We start from the raw sequence: 18,030 nt of genomic DNA on the forward strand, positions 1-18,030 counted from the left end.
TAAATACAAAGTTTGCAGGCAGCTACTTTAGATGCCCTGAACATATTGTGGCAAGCCTATCCTATTGCATCTCTTACCTGTGAAAACTTTGAAATACAGCCCAAATAAGCCTTTGTATTTTCACCTGAGTAGACAGGGCAGCAGGAGCCCTGGACGTAGTGCTAAACGAGTTAGCTTGTCTGTAGCAGAAACATTCTCAGTATATAATGTCCACAGTTTTAATATTTTAAAAACATTCCGTGTTTGCTTATGGAAGTAAGTTAGTCCTGCGGTCTGTTTTCAGCCCAGTAGTTCAAATCTATAACGTTGCAATCGGAAATCAAGGCAAGTCATGCTTCAGGAACACATTTTTCTAGTGTTTCAGACAATTACAAGGAGGGAGGATAGCTTTTGGCTGGAGTATGCAGCAAGTAAAATTACATTAAAAAGCAGGCAATTAATTCCTCTTGAAGTGAGCTGAGGTCTTGGGAGACTGTCAAGGCCTTGGATGTAGTTTAATTACCAAAAGACAATTTTGACCTCCATTAATTGACTGTTGGTCCAATGCAGCTCATTCTGTCTGCTGTGCAGTAGTAAATTAGGAAGACTAGTGTCACTTAAGAGCAGACATATCCAGAATCCCTTACAAGGGCCAGTTGTTTTTAAAAAATCTTCCTGTCCTGCAAATCTTTCTGCTTGAATATATTTCAGTAGAGAGGGAGGCGTGTGTCGTTTCTTCCCTGCATTTCCTACCAGTGACTTTCAGCCAGCTGAGCAGGTCAAGGTCTTTCCCCTGCAAGATTTACCAACCAGCTTTCACTTGGCTGCATGTGAATCACTCCTTAGGATTTGGGTCTATTTGTGTACTAAATAAGGTGATCTTACACTACCAGACTTTGAAAAGGCAGCATTTGCACTCTTGATGTGAAGCTTACCTTGGAGATAAAACAACTTGTTTTGAGAGAACTGGCTGACCTTGAACATGTGTTTTCTATTTTAGTAGAGAATGTAAATATAGAACAAACTATTTTGCATAGATTTTTGACTGGATCGAGATATAAGGGCTAACTTTTAATTTATGGAGTAAAAATGTCCTTATTTTACTGTATTAAAAAAAAAAAGTCATACAAAAGAAGAAAAAAATGTTCATCAATAAAATGTCTGTAGAAAACTGACTCTTCCTGTCCTTTTCTTTGAGAGCTGACAATTATTAACCGCGAGAATAAGCGCAATGAAGGACCACCATTACAACAGTCATTTATTTTGTGAGAATTTTGAAAAATGAAATTACATCAAGTCTGCATATTGATCACTTTATTAAACTGTTATTTAATACACTGTGAATGTAAAATGTTCTCTGATATTTTTAACTCGTAATGTGACATCAGAAGTTCAACCTGCCGGTGAAGTAGGGAGGTTCCTGAACTCTCTATCCCATCCTCATGTATTTGATATTTAAAAATTACGCAATATTTAAGTCTCTTTCCAGTTGGAATGGAAGATCATAATTCTCTGTTTTGTGTAAAGGACTTGGCCACGTGATTCCCATTTCAGTGGGAGGAATGTTGGCGTTGCCCTGCGGAGCCCCAGGCCGTTGGCTGTGACTGGACTCGGAGCTGGAGGAGGTGAGCCACCTTTGCTGCTGCTCAGCAGGGATCAGCAACGCTGCAGCCACTGTTTCTGGTACCTGAGCCAGCTTTGCTAGACTAGGATTTTTACAATATATTTGTAATTACAAGTAATACATTTTTATATACACATATATATATTACTCTGATAAATTGGAAAGACAGAACAACATTCCTCTAAAATGCAGAGTGGAGACATTCTATAATATAGCTTTTTTTTTTTTTCCCTAAGCAATATGTCAGTGAATACATAGAGATTAAAAAAAACCACTCGCCTTCCTCTCTGCTATTTTGGAAAATCAGATAAAGCAAAGCAAAAGTAGGTTATTCTTCCTTTTTGATTGCCTTTTCTCTAAATAGGAGACTTTCAAAAGGGTATTAAAGCTTATAAAATGTGCCACTGCTCATTTCCTAGATGGCTTTAACTCTGAAAAACATCAGGTATGTAAATTTACCCAAGTACATCTATAAGGTTTAAAAACTTTTATGTTTCTAAAATTAACGCCATTGGTAGTTAAATAAAAAAAAGCTGGTATCTGCACCAGTTTGTGTTTAAAAATCAGAAGCAGAGAGATCTCTCTTGCAGAATATAAGATCCATTGCTTAAGCTACAGCAGGATCAGGGCGTTAGTCCGCAGTCTGGAAAGATGTGGGGAGCTGCACTGGTGTCAGCCCAGTGGAGTTAAAATGCAGCCTGGTTACAAATGCAATTTTACAGGATTTCTGTGCGTCTGCAGCGGTCATTTTCATGCATGTATAAAAAGTCAAGTATCACAGAGGATTTTTGTCTGTTACTTGTTATGTCCTCAAAAGTTGCAAGCTGAGTCGTGCATATATCCTCCTTGTTAATCTCCAGTTCTTCCCCTCTCGGATAGTTCCAATCAATGACTAAGACTTGCTGAGAAATCTTCATACTAACATAAATATATGTGGTTATTGAAATTTCTTCTGTATTTCAGCAGAGTACAGTAAGTATAATGAAGGTCAGACGAGGATTCCTGATTTTAAAACAGACAAAAAAAGCCCCAAACCCCTGCTTTCTCCTCCCCCTCCACCCCTTAAACTGCTGAACATTCATGTGTGTCTGAGCACAGTGACAATATCTATTTTTTGAAAGAGGCTTACACTGGGAAATGAAATTAAGGAAGGACTAAATGTCACAAAATACAAAATGTTGTTTGTGTTTGAAAGGTATTATGGAAACGCAACATTTGCCCATACGACTGCATCTTTTTTACTATGTTTTTTCTGTTTGGATGACATCTTCAGTTTTTCTGCATCTTGTGCTCTTCTGTAAGTAATATTAATAGGCAAAATGTTGAGGCTCGTGTGAGATGGATTGATTGAACTCTTGTTAGGGAAATTATGAGGGGAACTGTTGGCAATCAACAAAGCAGTTGTAGGAAAATACCCTTATTACTAATTCAAATAAAATTGTACATTCCTTTCCTGTTCCTCGAGTATAGTGTTGAAATTAAAGGCAGAATTTTACCCCCAGAATGAGGATATCAAAATACATTCTCTGTTGCTTTTACAGAAAGTCTTGTCACACAAGTGTTGCTCTACTTTATTTGCTGTGGAGTGGACAGAAGTCCTGGAAAGATGAGAACATGACCAGGTGAGGAGAGAGGGTCTCTAAATGTGCTCTGGGTGGTTCTGCAGGCACGCGATGAAATCCTGGATCGACTGACCCTCATAGCAGATCTTGTAGATAGTTGTAAATAATGGAAACCTAAAAGAAGTGCATAGCAATGAAAATAGTTTTCAAAAATAAATAAAATGGAAAAAAAAATCTTTCTTTTTTTTTTAATGTTGCATTAAAAAAAAAGTGGAAACATTTTCTTTGTCTTTACAATATAATTTTAACTTGGAGGTACCTTTACTGGAAGACTAGAAATGACCAGTACAAAACCAAAGCAGTAGGAAAAAAGTAGGGCAATTATGAGGAGCTAGGGGCAATTTTGGGGGGTGACAGCAGAGAAGAGCTGTTTTGGAGCTAAAATTCCTATCCAATGTTTCCATTTACTGAAAATAATCTTGAATTGCATATCGCCTTTTTCCTCCTGTGTGCAAAATGCATGTATTATTTAAATTCATTACTGATATCTAGAAGACTAAAAAGAATGAAACTGTATAATGATTTTCTCTCCCTTGCTTAAAGGGTTCTTTTCCTTTTGCAAGCTGCCTTCGTCATTATGGGGTAAAAAATGAGTCCGCTGAATGACTGGGAGCTGAGTGTGTAACTAAGTGCAATTACAGGGATACTTATTAGATCAAGTTTTGATTTAAAGTTCATGTCCTGTCAAAATGAGCTTTTCTTTTCTGTCATTTTTGAAAGATAATGACACTTGACTCTTTCATATTTGTTAAAATTCTAATAGGATTTTTTTTAAGTATTCATTTAGCAGTATTTGACTTCTAAGTACTGCTAATGCATGAGAGGGAGTGGGACGGAGGGAAGTTTAGCTCTTCTGTTGTGTAAGCTGAGACAGAAACTTCAAATTGTAAATAGTCTTATATTACTGCAAAGAAGTAGTAGTACTTTTTATCTCAGCATTATTTGTCACACTAAAGCATTGATATCAGCACATACTGCCTATTCAATGCATATAATTTTTTTTTATTAGGAGTATCCTCCTGAGTTTTATCCTGAGATAACCCAGGTAACGTTCGCACTGAGAGCAATATTGCTGCCATCCGTAACGGTGATATACCGAGAACCAGAAACCCTTTGATCATATTTGCAAGCTGACTCTGTGTATGGCCTTCGCTCTTGTTGAGGGGGATGGGGATGTCTGGGTAGTTCCTTTGGATTATTGGGGTTTTTTGTTTCCTGTATGTCTGTGGCTTGGTTTTTCTAATGTTGTTTAGCCTTCATCCCATTCTACTGATCACAGCAATGAGGGGTCAGGCTAAGCTGAGCTCTAATGGTGGTCCAAGATATAGAAAGCAGTTGTTATTGAAACAAACAAGATAATTAAACACAAGTACTGTTAAGGAGGTTATGAATCACCCATTGTTTGTTCTTGATTTAGGTTTTTTTTTTGTTAAATAAAAGCACTTACTTATTAAGCATGTTTTTCTGTTTCAGAATCTTGTAGACTTCGGCTGAGGTCTGAGGACCTTGCAGCTTTTGTCCATTCAGCATCTCATTTTCCAGTTCCTCAATGGACTAGAAGAGAGGAGACTGATTACTTGGATCAGAGGGGATACTGCTGCAATACCAGCAGTTATCAAGAAGGTAAACACCTAATGCTGCCTTTGTAGAGCACAGAAGGATTTCTTCATGAGTTAGTGTAAAATATTTCAAAATCCTCCTTACTTTTCCCGTGCGAGCAAAGGCTTCTGCTACTTTTCTGTTGCGTCCTCCGTAGCAGGTAGTGATTAAGTCGGCAACGCCGCAGCTTTCCAGAAAAGTGGCTATTGATACCGGTCCCCTGCAGAACATCTTGGCAAAGGCTACCATTTCCATAAGGCCCAAACGTATAACTGCTGCCTTTGTGTTATCGCCAAAATCCAGTCCATCGCAGAACCCAGCTCCCACTGCTACGATGTTCTAAAAACAGTTTAGTGTGAAATAGAGAGGAGGAAAGGAAACAGTCAGGCAAGACGTGCAGTTCATCAGAGTGCACTGAGCTTGAAGAAAATCCCACAAATGTGTCTTCACCAGAACAAGGTTCAACTTCCAATAGCTGTGAGTTTATAAGGGAGGTGGACAGCTAGTTGCTGTTGAACAAAAGTAGCTGGACTTCTAGAAGGTTTTTATAAAGTATCCACTGTTATTTCCATGGGCAGAAATTAAAGCAGCTTGTTAAATATCGTAATACTGCAATCGCGTAGAGTGTATGCAATTAATGCCTTGTTGTCTGCTAGTTCTGAGTTAGGGCTCACTGACCTTTCTATTTTAACTATTTAAAATATCCCACAAGCAGTCTTGCCTTTCAAGGTTTTCTCTTTCTCTCTCTCATTTAAACAGGCCTGGGTTCTATGTACAGGGGCTGCAGTAGATCAGATTTTGGTTTTGCCTGTAAAAGCAGACAGTAGCATTGCCCTTTTCTACAGCTCTAACCAAATCTCTCGGGATTCTAGACATCTTTGCCATTGTCCTGTACACCTCCCTTCCCACCTCCCGATTCCCACCCCTAAATAAGTCCCTAAATAAGTGTAGTTCACTGTATATGGGTAACATGTCACCTAGTACTGCCTTTGAAGTGTTTGCTCCAGACATGCACATGCCCTAGTGCAGATTTTTTTTTTCTTTCCTAACCAGTAATCATCGCTCCTCTAAAGAAAGGTGAATTACTGAAGTACAAATGATTGAATATATAGCAAAGTACAAAGGATCACAGGCTGGAGTCACTTTCAGCACATTTAAAAGCAAACTCCGAATCTCCTTCGAGTGCCCCCTCACTGGAAACTTGGTGGTTTTGGTATCGTTTCTGATCCAGCCTGGCTGGATCGCTGAATGCTGCATAGATGTGCTGCCAACACAGAGCATCGCTTCTGATGCAAACTTTCTAGCAGGTTACTACTTGGACCATGGAAATAAGTTATTATTGGAAGCCACTATATGTAGTAAGAGTCTTTGTTCCATTTGCTTACAACATCCAGACAAGAAAATAGAGTGGACTAAATTCTGCCCTCAGAAGCAGAGGTGTCTCCAGTACAATAAAGATAAAAATACAACTATTTGGAAATGCTTTGCCAGCAGTTATATTTTTAAGTAAATTTTCTTTTTTACAGATTGGAAAACTGCCATGTGAACTATATGTCCACGGTCACTCAATCACACGGTGGCAGGACTCATATTGGACCCTGTAGCTTACAGAAGATTCAGGTGAGGGTAGAATTTGGCCCTAATAAAAACATTTTGGTTTGAAACCACTCACTTTTAAGGCTCCGCAAATCTCCACTGTATCAGAGTCAAGCACCACGGTAATCCTGAAATTGGGGGTCTGCATTAGTTCTTTAAAGATTTCCCCTTGTTTTTTGTTTTTGCACCCTGTGGGAAGGAAGGATGAAAGTTAGAGTGGTTTTGCAATGTTTCAGAGTGCACACAATTAACCGAAACGTGAAATGCAGTCCCAGGGACCACGCTAGGGTTTGTGTTGCTAAACAAGAGATCTGTGTGACAGCAGTTCCTGCTGCTGGAAGCTGGTGTCAAATGTATGCAAGTCTCAGGGCATCGACCAAGGGTCGCTTAGTAACACTTTAAAGAGCTCAAAAGTAGATTGTCCCTAATGCAGCTTTCTGTCTGGGAAAGCTTGTATAACCACAAACCTTGCAATGATAATATTTACAGATTGCTTTGTACAGCACAATGGTATAATTTCTGCTTTGAAAATGTAAACTGGTGTAATTGCTAAGTATTATTATGGGGCGCAAATGATTAATGCCCAATTAATTCCCAGTTACAGGCAGATCCACAGATGATGAAGTTGAATGTTGGCACTGCTGGAACATTTCTGTTACCAATTCTACGCGGATCATGTATCGTCATTACAGCGCTCGCCCTAGGCGTGGAGAGGAAGGGTAGAGAGCCCTCAGTGGTAAAGGGGCTGAGGTTTGCCTTTATCCACAGAGCCCCTGGCCAGCTGAGCAAACATTTTTGAATGGAGTTTCACTTAATTGTTAATTTTAGCTTGGTTTCCCTCAGAGAGAGTTCAGCAGTGAGTAACTAGCTAGTAAACTTTGGGTTTGCTTCTCGTTCTTCACAATAATTGATGTTGGGGGATACTCAGTCTCTTTGAGGTGGCTGTTGCTGCGCTACGTGGTTTTCCATGAAGACAAAAGCAAGGGGCAAAGCTCTTTGCACAGTCATCATCACCGCTTGGCTTCAGACTGGGCCAGCAGAAGTTAAATTCCCCCAAAGGAAATTAATATTGCTCAACTCTCCTAATTGTGTCTAGTCCTCTTTGTGCCTAGTTGCTCTGCCAGCAACAAATGCCCAGTAGATACGGTTTTCACTATTACTGTAACATTTGTAAGGCAAAGGAACACTATTGCAACAACAATTTTTTTTTTTTTTTAACTTTCCTTAGCTATAGAAGGATGCAACTTCAACTTTGACTGACTTTAAAAATCAATGGGTTTTTAAAACTACTGGATGAAGTTTCCAAATCAGGTCAGACCTATTTCTGGGAGGATCTGAGGCGATGTCTTGGCAAGCAGTCTGAATGAGAGGGAGGAACAGAATCTTACTGAGGTTTGTGTTTTGGTTTTTTAATTTTTTTTTTTTAAAAAAAAAAAAAAAAAGAAATTTTAAGATGGAGAAATACACCTTGGAGAATGTGAGCTTCTGATTACATTTCTCTTTGTAGACTGTGTAATGTATCAGCTGCCGATATGCAGCTCAACACTGAGTACAGACACAAAAGGTGGCACTTGCCAACTCCTACAGAAAAGGGATTAAGCTATTAAGTAATTTTTTAATGGATTAAATTAGCTCTCAGCACTGAAACCTGCTGTCAGTTTGGATCTGACCCCACCAGCACCAAACTCCCTGGCAGTAGCGCTGCCTCTCTGACTGAGCTCAGCAGGCACTGCAGCCCTCGGGACCCACCGCATCCCCTTGCTTCCTCCGCAGCTAGCGGCTCTAATTTGCTCTTTGCAATAGTTACCGATGGTGGTTTCACAGAACTTCTCATCAGCCACTTCTTTGGCTATGTTGGCCCCCATAAGCACACTGATTTCTATGTTCAGTTTCTCTCGAATGAGGTCAGATATGAGCTTCAGGCCGTCAGGACCCTCATCGATCCCCTGAATAAAAGAGGACAGTCAAAGCCAAGTTGTTAGAATAGGAAAATGACAGCAATAGAGCACTGGTAAAGCAGAAGGTGTCCTACTGCCTGCAGCTCTCTGGTTTTAATTGGAAGGATTTGGGTCTTATATTCACTAGCATTAGCCATTAATACAATTGCTCTGGGTTTGTACTTGATAACTGCAAGTTCAGGGAGAAGGTCGCGACAGTCAGGGTAACTCTGCAAGAGGCCTCACATGCAGTGCTGCTGTCCTGAGGCTTTCTTTGATGCTGTATTTTTCCTTTGTCTTAAATTCCTGTAGTACAGAACCAGACTTTTAAATTAAGCCTACAAGCAGTGGCTTTTTTTTTTTTTTTTGCAAGATCTCAGTATTAATCTGAGTGCTTCATTGGTTTTAAAGAGCATGCTGAACTGTCTTGGGGTGGGGAGTTTTAAGCTAAAGAAAGAAGTAAATTTGCAGGAACTGCCTTCCTCTCCCACTCTCCTCCCCTCTGTGAACTGCTGCTTGTGAGATAGTTTCTATGGGGGGGGCGGGGGAAAAAGGGGTGAGGGGGGAAGAGCTGATATTGCAGTCTGAAACTTGAATTACACTTCTTTCATTACAATATAAAATTGGATATTTCCTGTAATGCAATCAAAGGAAGCAGTAGACTATATTCCTATGTTTTGCCTCTGGCTTTGAGATTCTCTTAAAATGTCAATTCCTTTTAAACTTAGGATAATCTGGTAGCTCTAACCTTAAAAAGAGGTTCCTCAGTTCATGCCAGATTGAAATTGCTTCAGTCCTGCAAAACCATTAGTGTTACCGTGCCATTTTAATGCTGCCAAGAGCAGCTTTAACATGTACTTGGAAGAGGCACTTCGACCCAGCGCTCTTTCCAGTTAAGAGTTAATGGAGGCTGTAGTCTGATGAGTATTTTTGCTGGCAGCAGCACCAGCTTACGCAGCCCTCCCTCTGCCCGTTTTCACCTCTGTGCTGGTCCAAGTGGGAACTGACCCAGGCTAAAGATGGCTGGCAAAGAAGGATACTCCTAGCCCAGCTGGGTTGCCCCGTACTCTCCGCAGCCATGCGAGCAGCAGAAGGGCTGGCAGAGGCTGGGTAAGTTTTAACTCTTGCAGAAATAAATGCTCATGTTCATGCAGAGCATGCAGCTGAGGGCTGGAGCTCCTGCCCTTAGGTTGAAGCTATCTATTTACTCCGGACAGACTGAGTCTCGTGGAGATGACAACTTACCTTGATCAGGGAAATCCCAAATGCCCCAGGTTTTATCTGGCCTGCAATCTGCTCACAGATTCGTCCAACAAATTGATGTGGCAGAACAAACACTAAAATGTCTGCCTCGTTTGTTGCTTCGATCACATCCGGTACAGCCACCTGGGACAAGAGCGACAACCAAAATGAGCCCCAGGTAGGAATCCTCACATCTTGCAAGATACCAGCATACCAAAGGCATTGCAGATGCATTGCAAATGTCCTTAATTTTAACTAGCAACGTGGTGTAGCTCCTAGCTCTCCATGTGAGCAGCTACAGATCTCTCCTGAAATACCCAAAGCAGCGTAACTATTTTAGGCTTGGATTTTTTTGTAATTTTGCTTTTAACTTGCCTCCCATCCCAGCCCTATGTGGATAATCTGGGTAACTTTCTAAACTTGCAGCATCCTGGGAAGCCTCTTTGCTGGTTCAGCTTCTTCAGGTGGTTTGTGAAGATACTGAGCAACCCCATATGGTTCTTCTGGAATGAGTGGTAGCACCAGGGACCATGGGAGCAAACCAAGGTGGTGAGACAGAGCCTCTTCTGGCAGTCTTTAGTCTCCATATTCCTGAGAGTTACTCAGGAATAAACTGTATCAAAAGTCAGAGATAAAGATGCATATCCCCTAAAGATTATAATAGTTTTAAATATACAGTGATTTGACTAATAGTTACAAAAACCTATACAACATCCTTAATAACTAGCACGCTGTATCTTCCTCCGAATGCTAGCACTGCTCAGAACAACAATTCAAGCCAGGTGACGGAGGTGAATTTGAGCCTGCTTTCACAAGCAGTTTACAGTCAGAGAAAACATTGCCCTTGGATGCAGCCTTGGAGCACACAGCCTTTAGAGCAAGCGGGATTCCCAGCGGGAGAACCAGAACTGCTGCCAGAAAGGCTGCTTCTCTGGGAAAACAGCCCAGTGGGAGCAGGGCAGAGGCTGGCAGTGCTGTACAGACAGTGCTCCTCTTCTCCAAAATGCTGCAGAGCAATGCAAGGAAAAAAATAGGTTGGTTTTTGGTTGGTTTTTTTGTTGTTGTTGTTGGTTTTTTTTTTGTTTGGGTTTGTTTTTTTTTTCCCCTCAGAGATAAAGATGTGAGAGTCCCTCCAGGCTTTACTGCAACCAGCTGATTTCCACTGGTAAAGCCTCAGACTTTGCTATAGGCAGGATGAGGCTGATCTCGAGCGATGACAAGCCTGTTGATCTGCTAGAGGGTTGTAAAAATAACAGTGACAAGTCCATTGTAACCCAGGAGAAGTGTGCGCCAAGTCCAAACCACGAGAGTGCAAATATGCAATCGCAGCACTAAATGGCTCACTAAATATAACCACTCTCCAAGCAAGGAGACCCACCACGTGCAGTGTCTTAACTTCCTTTTACAACTACAACTGTTCCAGAAAAGCAGTGCTACTCTCTTTAATTCACAAAACAGTGGCATTTGGCAAAATCTTGAACAGTCAAAAACCCTCACTTTGCTTGCTTCTGTAGCAGTAAATTACTTAAGTTGATCAATTTCAGTAGAGATGCATAACTTGGTATTTTAAATGTCCATGAACATTAGATAACTTATTTTTTTGTGCAATTTACAGCATTATTAATTACAGCAGTGTGTTGCTATCCTGAAATCACCCATGAGATGACAGCTCATGATTCATCTCCTTGTAAGCCACAGCTGTTAGCTGTGCTGTTGATTTCTTTTTTAGAAGAAGGAAGAGCAGTAGCTTTCCCTTTTTTTTCCAGGAGATGCTGTGTGTTTGAAGTATCTCAGCTCCTTGCAGGCAGTGCTCTGCCTGCCATTTCTAGACTTATGCTGATTTCTGCCAGAAAGGAGGATGGTTCATCACCAGTGCCTGACACAGCTGGGTGTTTGAAGATGCATGTGAGAGACCAGACAAGCAGAAGTCACAGAAGTGGGTTATACTTCAGTGAGTTATATGTCAGTATTGGAGAGAGTTAGCTGGCAAACCATAATGAAGCAGTGAATTACTTGCTAGTTTTAATTTTGCCAGATGTTGCCTCCCTTACAAAAATATTTCAGTGATTTTATTTTTTTTTTTTCTTTCTCAACTTACCACATTTTTAGGTATCTTGTATCCAGGCAGATATTTAACATTTTCGTGTTCCTCGTTGATTATTTCTGAGAGTTTTCTTCCATTGATCATCTCTTCAAATACCCACATCTTGACAGTAGGATCAAATCTGTTGGACTTCTGGACATTTTTGCCAATGATTCTTGCTATGGCTGATCCCCTTTAAAAAGAAAAAAAAATGAAATCACTAATAGGAAACAAAGAGTTTTATTGTGAATTGGAAACACAAATTACTTTACACGTACTAACTCATAAAAGGCCTGTGCTATAAAGCTGTTCCGGTGCTTCCTACATTTATCAGAAAGCTTTATCCACTACCCTCCATCAAAAACCCCTCAGTTTAAAACCACAGAAAGTAGAACCAGAGATAACATAATTGTAATAAGGGATCTGAAGTCATAACAGAGATTATAGAGTGGGAGTGTGATGTACCATCAACAGCACTAAAAATACAGTATCTGGGATTAAAATATCTCTTGCTCCTCGGATAATTTTTTTTTTTTTTTTGAAGACCAACAAATGTAAAATAATCCAGGTGGTAAAGCAGCACTGAACGATCTTGCTGTCTTTGTGCATCTCATCTAAAGTAGATGCATCCTACTTTCCTACCAGTAACCAAACAGTTGCAACAAGGATTTTATGTAAGAGCTAAATCCTCAGAAATTGTTATTTTCTTAAAAAAAATAAATCTTCAACTTGATGGTTTCTCTCTGTTGTTCTAATTATCACTGTAACAGGATGTGAAATAGTTGCAGCCTGAGGATATTTGATATTTTAACCATCCAGTTTACTCTTCTTCAGTCATGCTGAGCATTTTTTAATCTCGGTTCAGACAATAATTTTATTTTCCCAGCAGCACTGCAGCCTTGCAAACATTCACTTATTTTCTTGGCAAGAGAGAATTAAAAACCCTGCAGAAAATATTGGAAATATTGCTTAATGCTCTTTAAATTACATGAGAAGAAGGGGTGATTATTTTTACTCCTCTGTTCCCTCTTTCCATCTTAATACTACTTTAATCTTTCAAGTACCAGCCATTTTACTAACACAACTGAAAGAGGAGCTCCAGTTGCAAGGCTCTTGTCCTCTGACACCTGCATGAGCAGGATTTAGCTGTGGTGTGCTGGAACTGCCAAAGGTCTCGAGTGTATCGAAGACGAAGTCCAAGTAGGTCTGTGCTGTCAATGGTTCAAAGGGAAACCACGTTGTAACTGGCTCTCCTTGGCTCAACCGTATTTTTGATGTAACAGCTTTGCATGAGGCTGAATTGCTCAATAAGTAATAAAAGCATAAGGGCTTCATCTTAATCTCTAACGATAAAGAAATCAGGTTTCACTTTGCTTAGCTGCTGAGCTGCCGTGATTCTTTCTAAAAAGGGATGACTGGGTTTGGTCCTTTAAAATATGTACAGAGATGTTTTAGGGGGCAACCTTTACTGCAAGAGAAGTATTATCTTTAAAATGACTTATAGTCTGGTTCTCTTGCTCCCCAGGCTCCGATTGGAGTCTCCAGCACAACCTGGATAATGAGCTTAGACCTCAAGCCTATTCACAAAAATAACTTTTCTAGCTATGTTCCAAGTTCATATGATTTTCTGTTGAAAGATGCAGACTCCAGCTCTAACCTCTGAAATCCTGAATGGGACTCGCAACTCCCAGAAGATAAATCTGATCTTCCAGCAGAGCTGTCGTTACCACCATGCTCGAATATGGCCACTCAAGGGGCAACAATTGACAAGATATCGGTGAAGGTATCTCAGGCATAAAGGTTGCTCCATAAATGACAGTATTTTTCATTTCGTTTCTTTTTAGATGAATGAGGATTTGGAGGAGAAAGGGTTTAATATTTAAAAGACATTGAGCAGTCATCAGGGAAAATACCTCGCCACAACCCATCAAACAGTTACAAACCTGGTGCCCCATTTTACTTCATCCATTTACAATTCAGTCACCACTGACCAGCCTTGGGAAGAAAAATTGCTTTGTCTGTGAAGGCGGTGTTTGGTAGACTACGCAGGCTTGGCCGAAGAGGGCTGCTCATGCAAACAAAGCCAAGGACGCTTGTGTATGAAGATTTTGCCATGGATTTATTTTCTCCAAAACTCAATTTAGTGAAGATTAACAGAAGGCAGAGAACTCCACTGAGATAATTTTCAAAAGTAAGTGAAAAATGCAAATCAAGGTTTTTTTTTTCCCCAATTATGTTAATTCATGTTGGAGATGATTTATGTTTTGCTAAGAAAAATAAATCTTTTATCTGGAGATCTCCTATCAGCATAATGAGAAAGCTTTGATGTGCAATAACTCAAATAAGACCCATTATGTACAAAGGTGAATATGAAAGTGTGTGTGCTGTACATCAGATCCAATGAAAAACAAAGCTTAACAGACCTCGTGAAGCAGCTTGTCCCTTACTTACACAAAGGGCAATCAAATATACGTATGCTGTTCCTAACGATCATGTCTTCCTCCAGTCTCTTTCTTAACCAGCCATTCCAGATTTTTAAAATTATTGTATCGCTCAGGTTGGAAGGGACCATGAGAGGTCACCAAAGTGGGAACAAAACTGAGTTCAGATGGTTGCTCAGGGCTTCGTTCAGTCAACTCTTGAAAACTCTCCAAGGACCACCTCCTCTCTGGGCAATCTGCCCCAATGCTTTATTATTCTCATAGGCTTGGGTTTTTTTTTTCTCTTTATATATTGAGTCAGAACCTCCTCTGGCTCAATTTATGACCACTGGCTCGTTTTCCTTCTGCGCGCCCCCATAAAAAGCCTGGCCATCTGTCCATGTTGAAGACAAGAACCTAGTTCAAGCTGGATCCTCGCCGAGGATGCTGCAGTCCAAATGAAGCGAAGAAGATCAGGAGAGTTTTTGGATTCTGAAGGGCCAGGCAGTGAATGAAACCTCTATTTTTTAAAACCGCTAACTGAACCATGATTAAGGTAAACACAAACCCTCCTGCACCTGGCTGGCAACCGCAAAATGCGGTGCAGCACTTACTTCGCTCAACCACATCACTCGTGGGTCTCCTGGCAGTGTTGACTTAGTAAGTCCCTGCGACCTGCTGAACTTCTGCAGCTGACATCAGCTATTGCAACATGCCGCGTCACGTGTCAGCCACATCTCTGAGCTGCAGGAAAGACTCACGAGCAGTGATCTGAACTGTCATCCAAATATTCAGGAGGAACATAAGAAAAAAATGTTTGCCAAGGATAAACATTGTATTTCTATGTTGTGCTAAGACAACCTGTTCTGCCACAGAGGCTATGAACAGATGTGATTTAAACACCAGAGCACAATGTTTATCTCCTCCCCGGAGATTTTACAGTCTAGGTATCTGGTAGGAAGCAAGAGGTGGCAGTATGAATACGTAGACGGTACGGACTGAGCTGGAGTCTCAGTCCCATAACTCTTTCCAAGTTTGTAGGTACATGTGAAAAAAAAAAAAAAAAAAAAAAAAGAGAACTCCCTAAAGTACAGATCTGGAGGAAGACAACTAAGTGGCTCTGGAGAATGTCTTATGGCAAGGGGACAGCCTGGGAAAAGCAGGTGCTTGCTTGAGGACGCAGCAAGAGAATGATGAAGGCTGGCACTGAGGGGTGACCAGGTAAAAGCTGATTCCCAGATGCACAACCATGGCTGTTGAGGGGCTTGGAAGTGACACCGAGCTGCCTGCACAGGCTTGGATGCCTGTGGTTAAGGTGAGGGAGAAGAGGGCAGCAGGGGAGGAATGCAAGTGCTGGAATGACGTGGTGAAAGCGGCAGTTGGGGAAACACTGCTGCAGAAATTATGGGGCAGGACCGTGTCCATCAGGGACAGAGAAAGCCAGATGCATGATGATGAGTTACTGAAGAAGACCTGGCTGTGCAGTTACACGCAAAAGGCTGTATCTGAGAGATGTCATGCACAAGGAGCTTGTGATCTGGAAAGAGCTTGCATGTGGGGGCGCAGAAGGCAGTGGACTGGTTTTGCAAGGCAGGAAGGCAAAGAGCTATGCTTCTACTATGCTGCGTTCTCAGCAGCTCACAAGCAACCGCTCCCTCACCTATTGATTTTTTTTTTTTTGCATTTGCTTCCACTTAGATATTTTAAAAATCTTAAGGAGCTTGCCCTCCTTGCACAAAAACAATCCACAGAACTACCTGAAGGCTGGGTTTGCTAATCCCAAGTGCATGCACATACACGTTGTTCTATTTGTTTATGCTCAGCTCATGTAAACCGTAAGAAAAGTGAGATGGAAGTCCAGTGAGAGAGGGTTTGCTGACTTGTGGACGAGAAGCTCCATGTGAGCCGGCAGTGTGCACTTGCAGCCCAGAAAGCCAGCCCCATCCTGGGCTGCATCAAAAGAAGCGTGGCCAGCAGGTCGGGCGAGGGGATTCTGCCCCTCTGCTCTGCTCTCCTGAGACCCCACCTGAGTACTGCATCCAGCTCTGGAGCCCCCAACATAAGAAGGATGCGGACCTGTTGGAGCACGTCAAGAGGAGGCCACAAAGATGATCAGAGGGCTGGAGCACCTCTCCTGTGAGGACAGGCTGAGAGAGTTGGGGCTGCTCAGCCTGGAGAAGAGGAGGCTCTGGGGAGACCCAATAGCAGCCTTCCAGTACCTAAAGGGGGCTGATAGGAAAGATGAGGAGAAACTCTTTAGCAGGGCCTGTTGTGATAGGACGAGGGGTCATGGTTTTAAAATAGAAGGAAGCAGATTCAGACTGGACATAAGGAAAACATTTTTTACACCGAGGGTGGTGGAACACTGGCACAGGTTGCCCAGAGAGGTGGTGGAGGCCCCATCCCTGGAAACATTCAAGGCCAGGCTGGACGGGGCTCTGAGCAACCTGATCTGGTTGGAGATGTCCCTGCTCCTTGCAAGGGATTGGACTAGATGGCCTTTAAAGGTCCCTTCCACCCCAAACTATTCTATGGTTCCATGATTCTGTGACTTCAAAGGGCTCTGTCAGACCCAAGAAGCTCTGGAGAGCTGTGCTTCTGTCCAGGCTAGAAAGGACCGAGCAGCAGCAGCTGTATCCTTACGAATGGGGACAGGGATAAACTGGGGACCTGAACACAAAGCCTGTACAAGGCCGTGTCTGCACCAAGATGCAAACCGACGCGCTGAGGAGGCTGGAAGTGAAAGGTGCCAATAAACCGCGGCTTTAAATGAAGCCTGTGCCCTGGTTCCTTCAAAGGGATGCAAACAGCACCGCTGCTCCCTGCACGGCTCCAGGTTCACGCTTCAGCTGCCTGGGCCCCGCCACGGGCACACGCAGCCCCAGGGGCAGAGCCCCGCTCCCCTCCCGGAACCTCGCTGTGCTGTCACCGGGCTTCACACGGCCCCCGCACCCGGGGCGGCGGAGCAGGGACCTCGGGACTCCTCCTTCCCACCAGCGTCCCTCGGGGCCGGCGGTCCCCGTCCGAGGAGCCCGCAAGGCTGAGGCAGGACAGGTTCGGGGCCGGGGGCCGCGGCATCGGGACCCTGCGGAGCCCGCCCTCCTCTCCCCGCCTCCCCCCGCCCGCGACCTGTTGCGGGAGCCCCCGGCAGCCGCGGAGGAGAGGATGGGGGGGAGCCGGCGCTGGGAGGACGAAAACGAGAAGGAACGGGAAAAGGGGGGAAAAAAAAGGGAAAGGGATGGGGGAAAAAGGGAGGGCTGGGGAAGGGAGGAGGGCAGGGGAGAGACGGGGGGGGGGCGGCGGAGGGACCCCCCCGCGCTGCGGCACTCACCAGTTCCCCGAGCCGACGATGCAGACGCGGAGCGGCGACATCCTGCGGGCTGCCCGCCCCAACGGCCGGCTGCCGGCGGTTCGGCCGCGTTCGGTTCCGCGCGGCTCGGCTGGGTTCGGCCCGCTTCGGCCCGGCTCGGCTCCGTTTGGCTTGGCACGGCACGGCACGGCACGGCTCCTTTCGGCTCGGCCCGCCTCGCCTGCCAGCACCGCCCGTCCTGGCCCGGCCCCCAGCGCCTGCGGGAGGGGACGGGCGGGAGCGGGCGATGTCCCCCGGGGCAGTGCCAGCCCCTCCCGGCCCCCCCGCCCTCCCCCGGCGGCGGCTTCATTGCCGGGCCGGTCGTTGCCCCAGGGGCTGCCCTGAGAGCGCTGGAGGGGGAACGGGGAAAACGGTGCCTTCTCCGACATTCACGGCGGATGGAGGGGGGCGAAGCCCGGCGCTTCTCGTGGCGTGGGACCCCCCGAGGGATTCTGTAGGGTGGGTGAAGTGGCGGAGTTTGGGAGGGGTGCAAGCGGGGCCCTTAGGGGCAACGGGAAACATCCCGAGGTCCCCCGTGTCCCGCCAGACAGACGCAGAATGGCGCACACCGGGGAGGGG

General features: G+C 43.7%; 1 protein-coding gene across 1 annotated transcript; it reads right to left on the bottom strand.

Moving 5' to 3' along the window:
* Positions 1-1,219: 1,219 nt before the first annotated feature.
* LOC104473240 (glycerol-3-phosphate dehydrogenase 1-like protein) lies at positions 1,220-17,627 on the bottom strand. The gene is made up of 8 exons (XM_086750492.1): positions 17,434-17,627; positions 11,698-11,875; positions 9,603-9,743; positions 8,228-8,366; positions 6,497-6,609; positions 4,930-5,163; positions 4,673-4,779; positions 1,220-3,339 (listed from the first exon to the last, which is right to left on the bottom strand). The coding sequence occupies exons 1-8, from the start codon at positions 17,472-17,474 to the stop codon at positions 3,243-3,245; spliced, it is 1,050 nt and encodes a 349-aa protein (XP_086606618.1). The 5' UTR covers positions 17,475-17,627; the 3' UTR covers positions 1,220-3,242.
* Between the last annotated feature and the right edge of the window lie 403 nt (positions 17,628-18,030).

This window comes from Chlamydotis macqueenii, chromosome 6, assembly GCF_036417535.1.
Source record: "Chlamydotis macqueenii isolate bChlMac1 chromosome 6, bChlMac1.mat, whole genome shotgun sequence".
NCBI lineage: Eukaryota > Metazoa > Chordata > Aves > Otidiformes > Otididae > Chlamydotis > Chlamydotis macqueenii.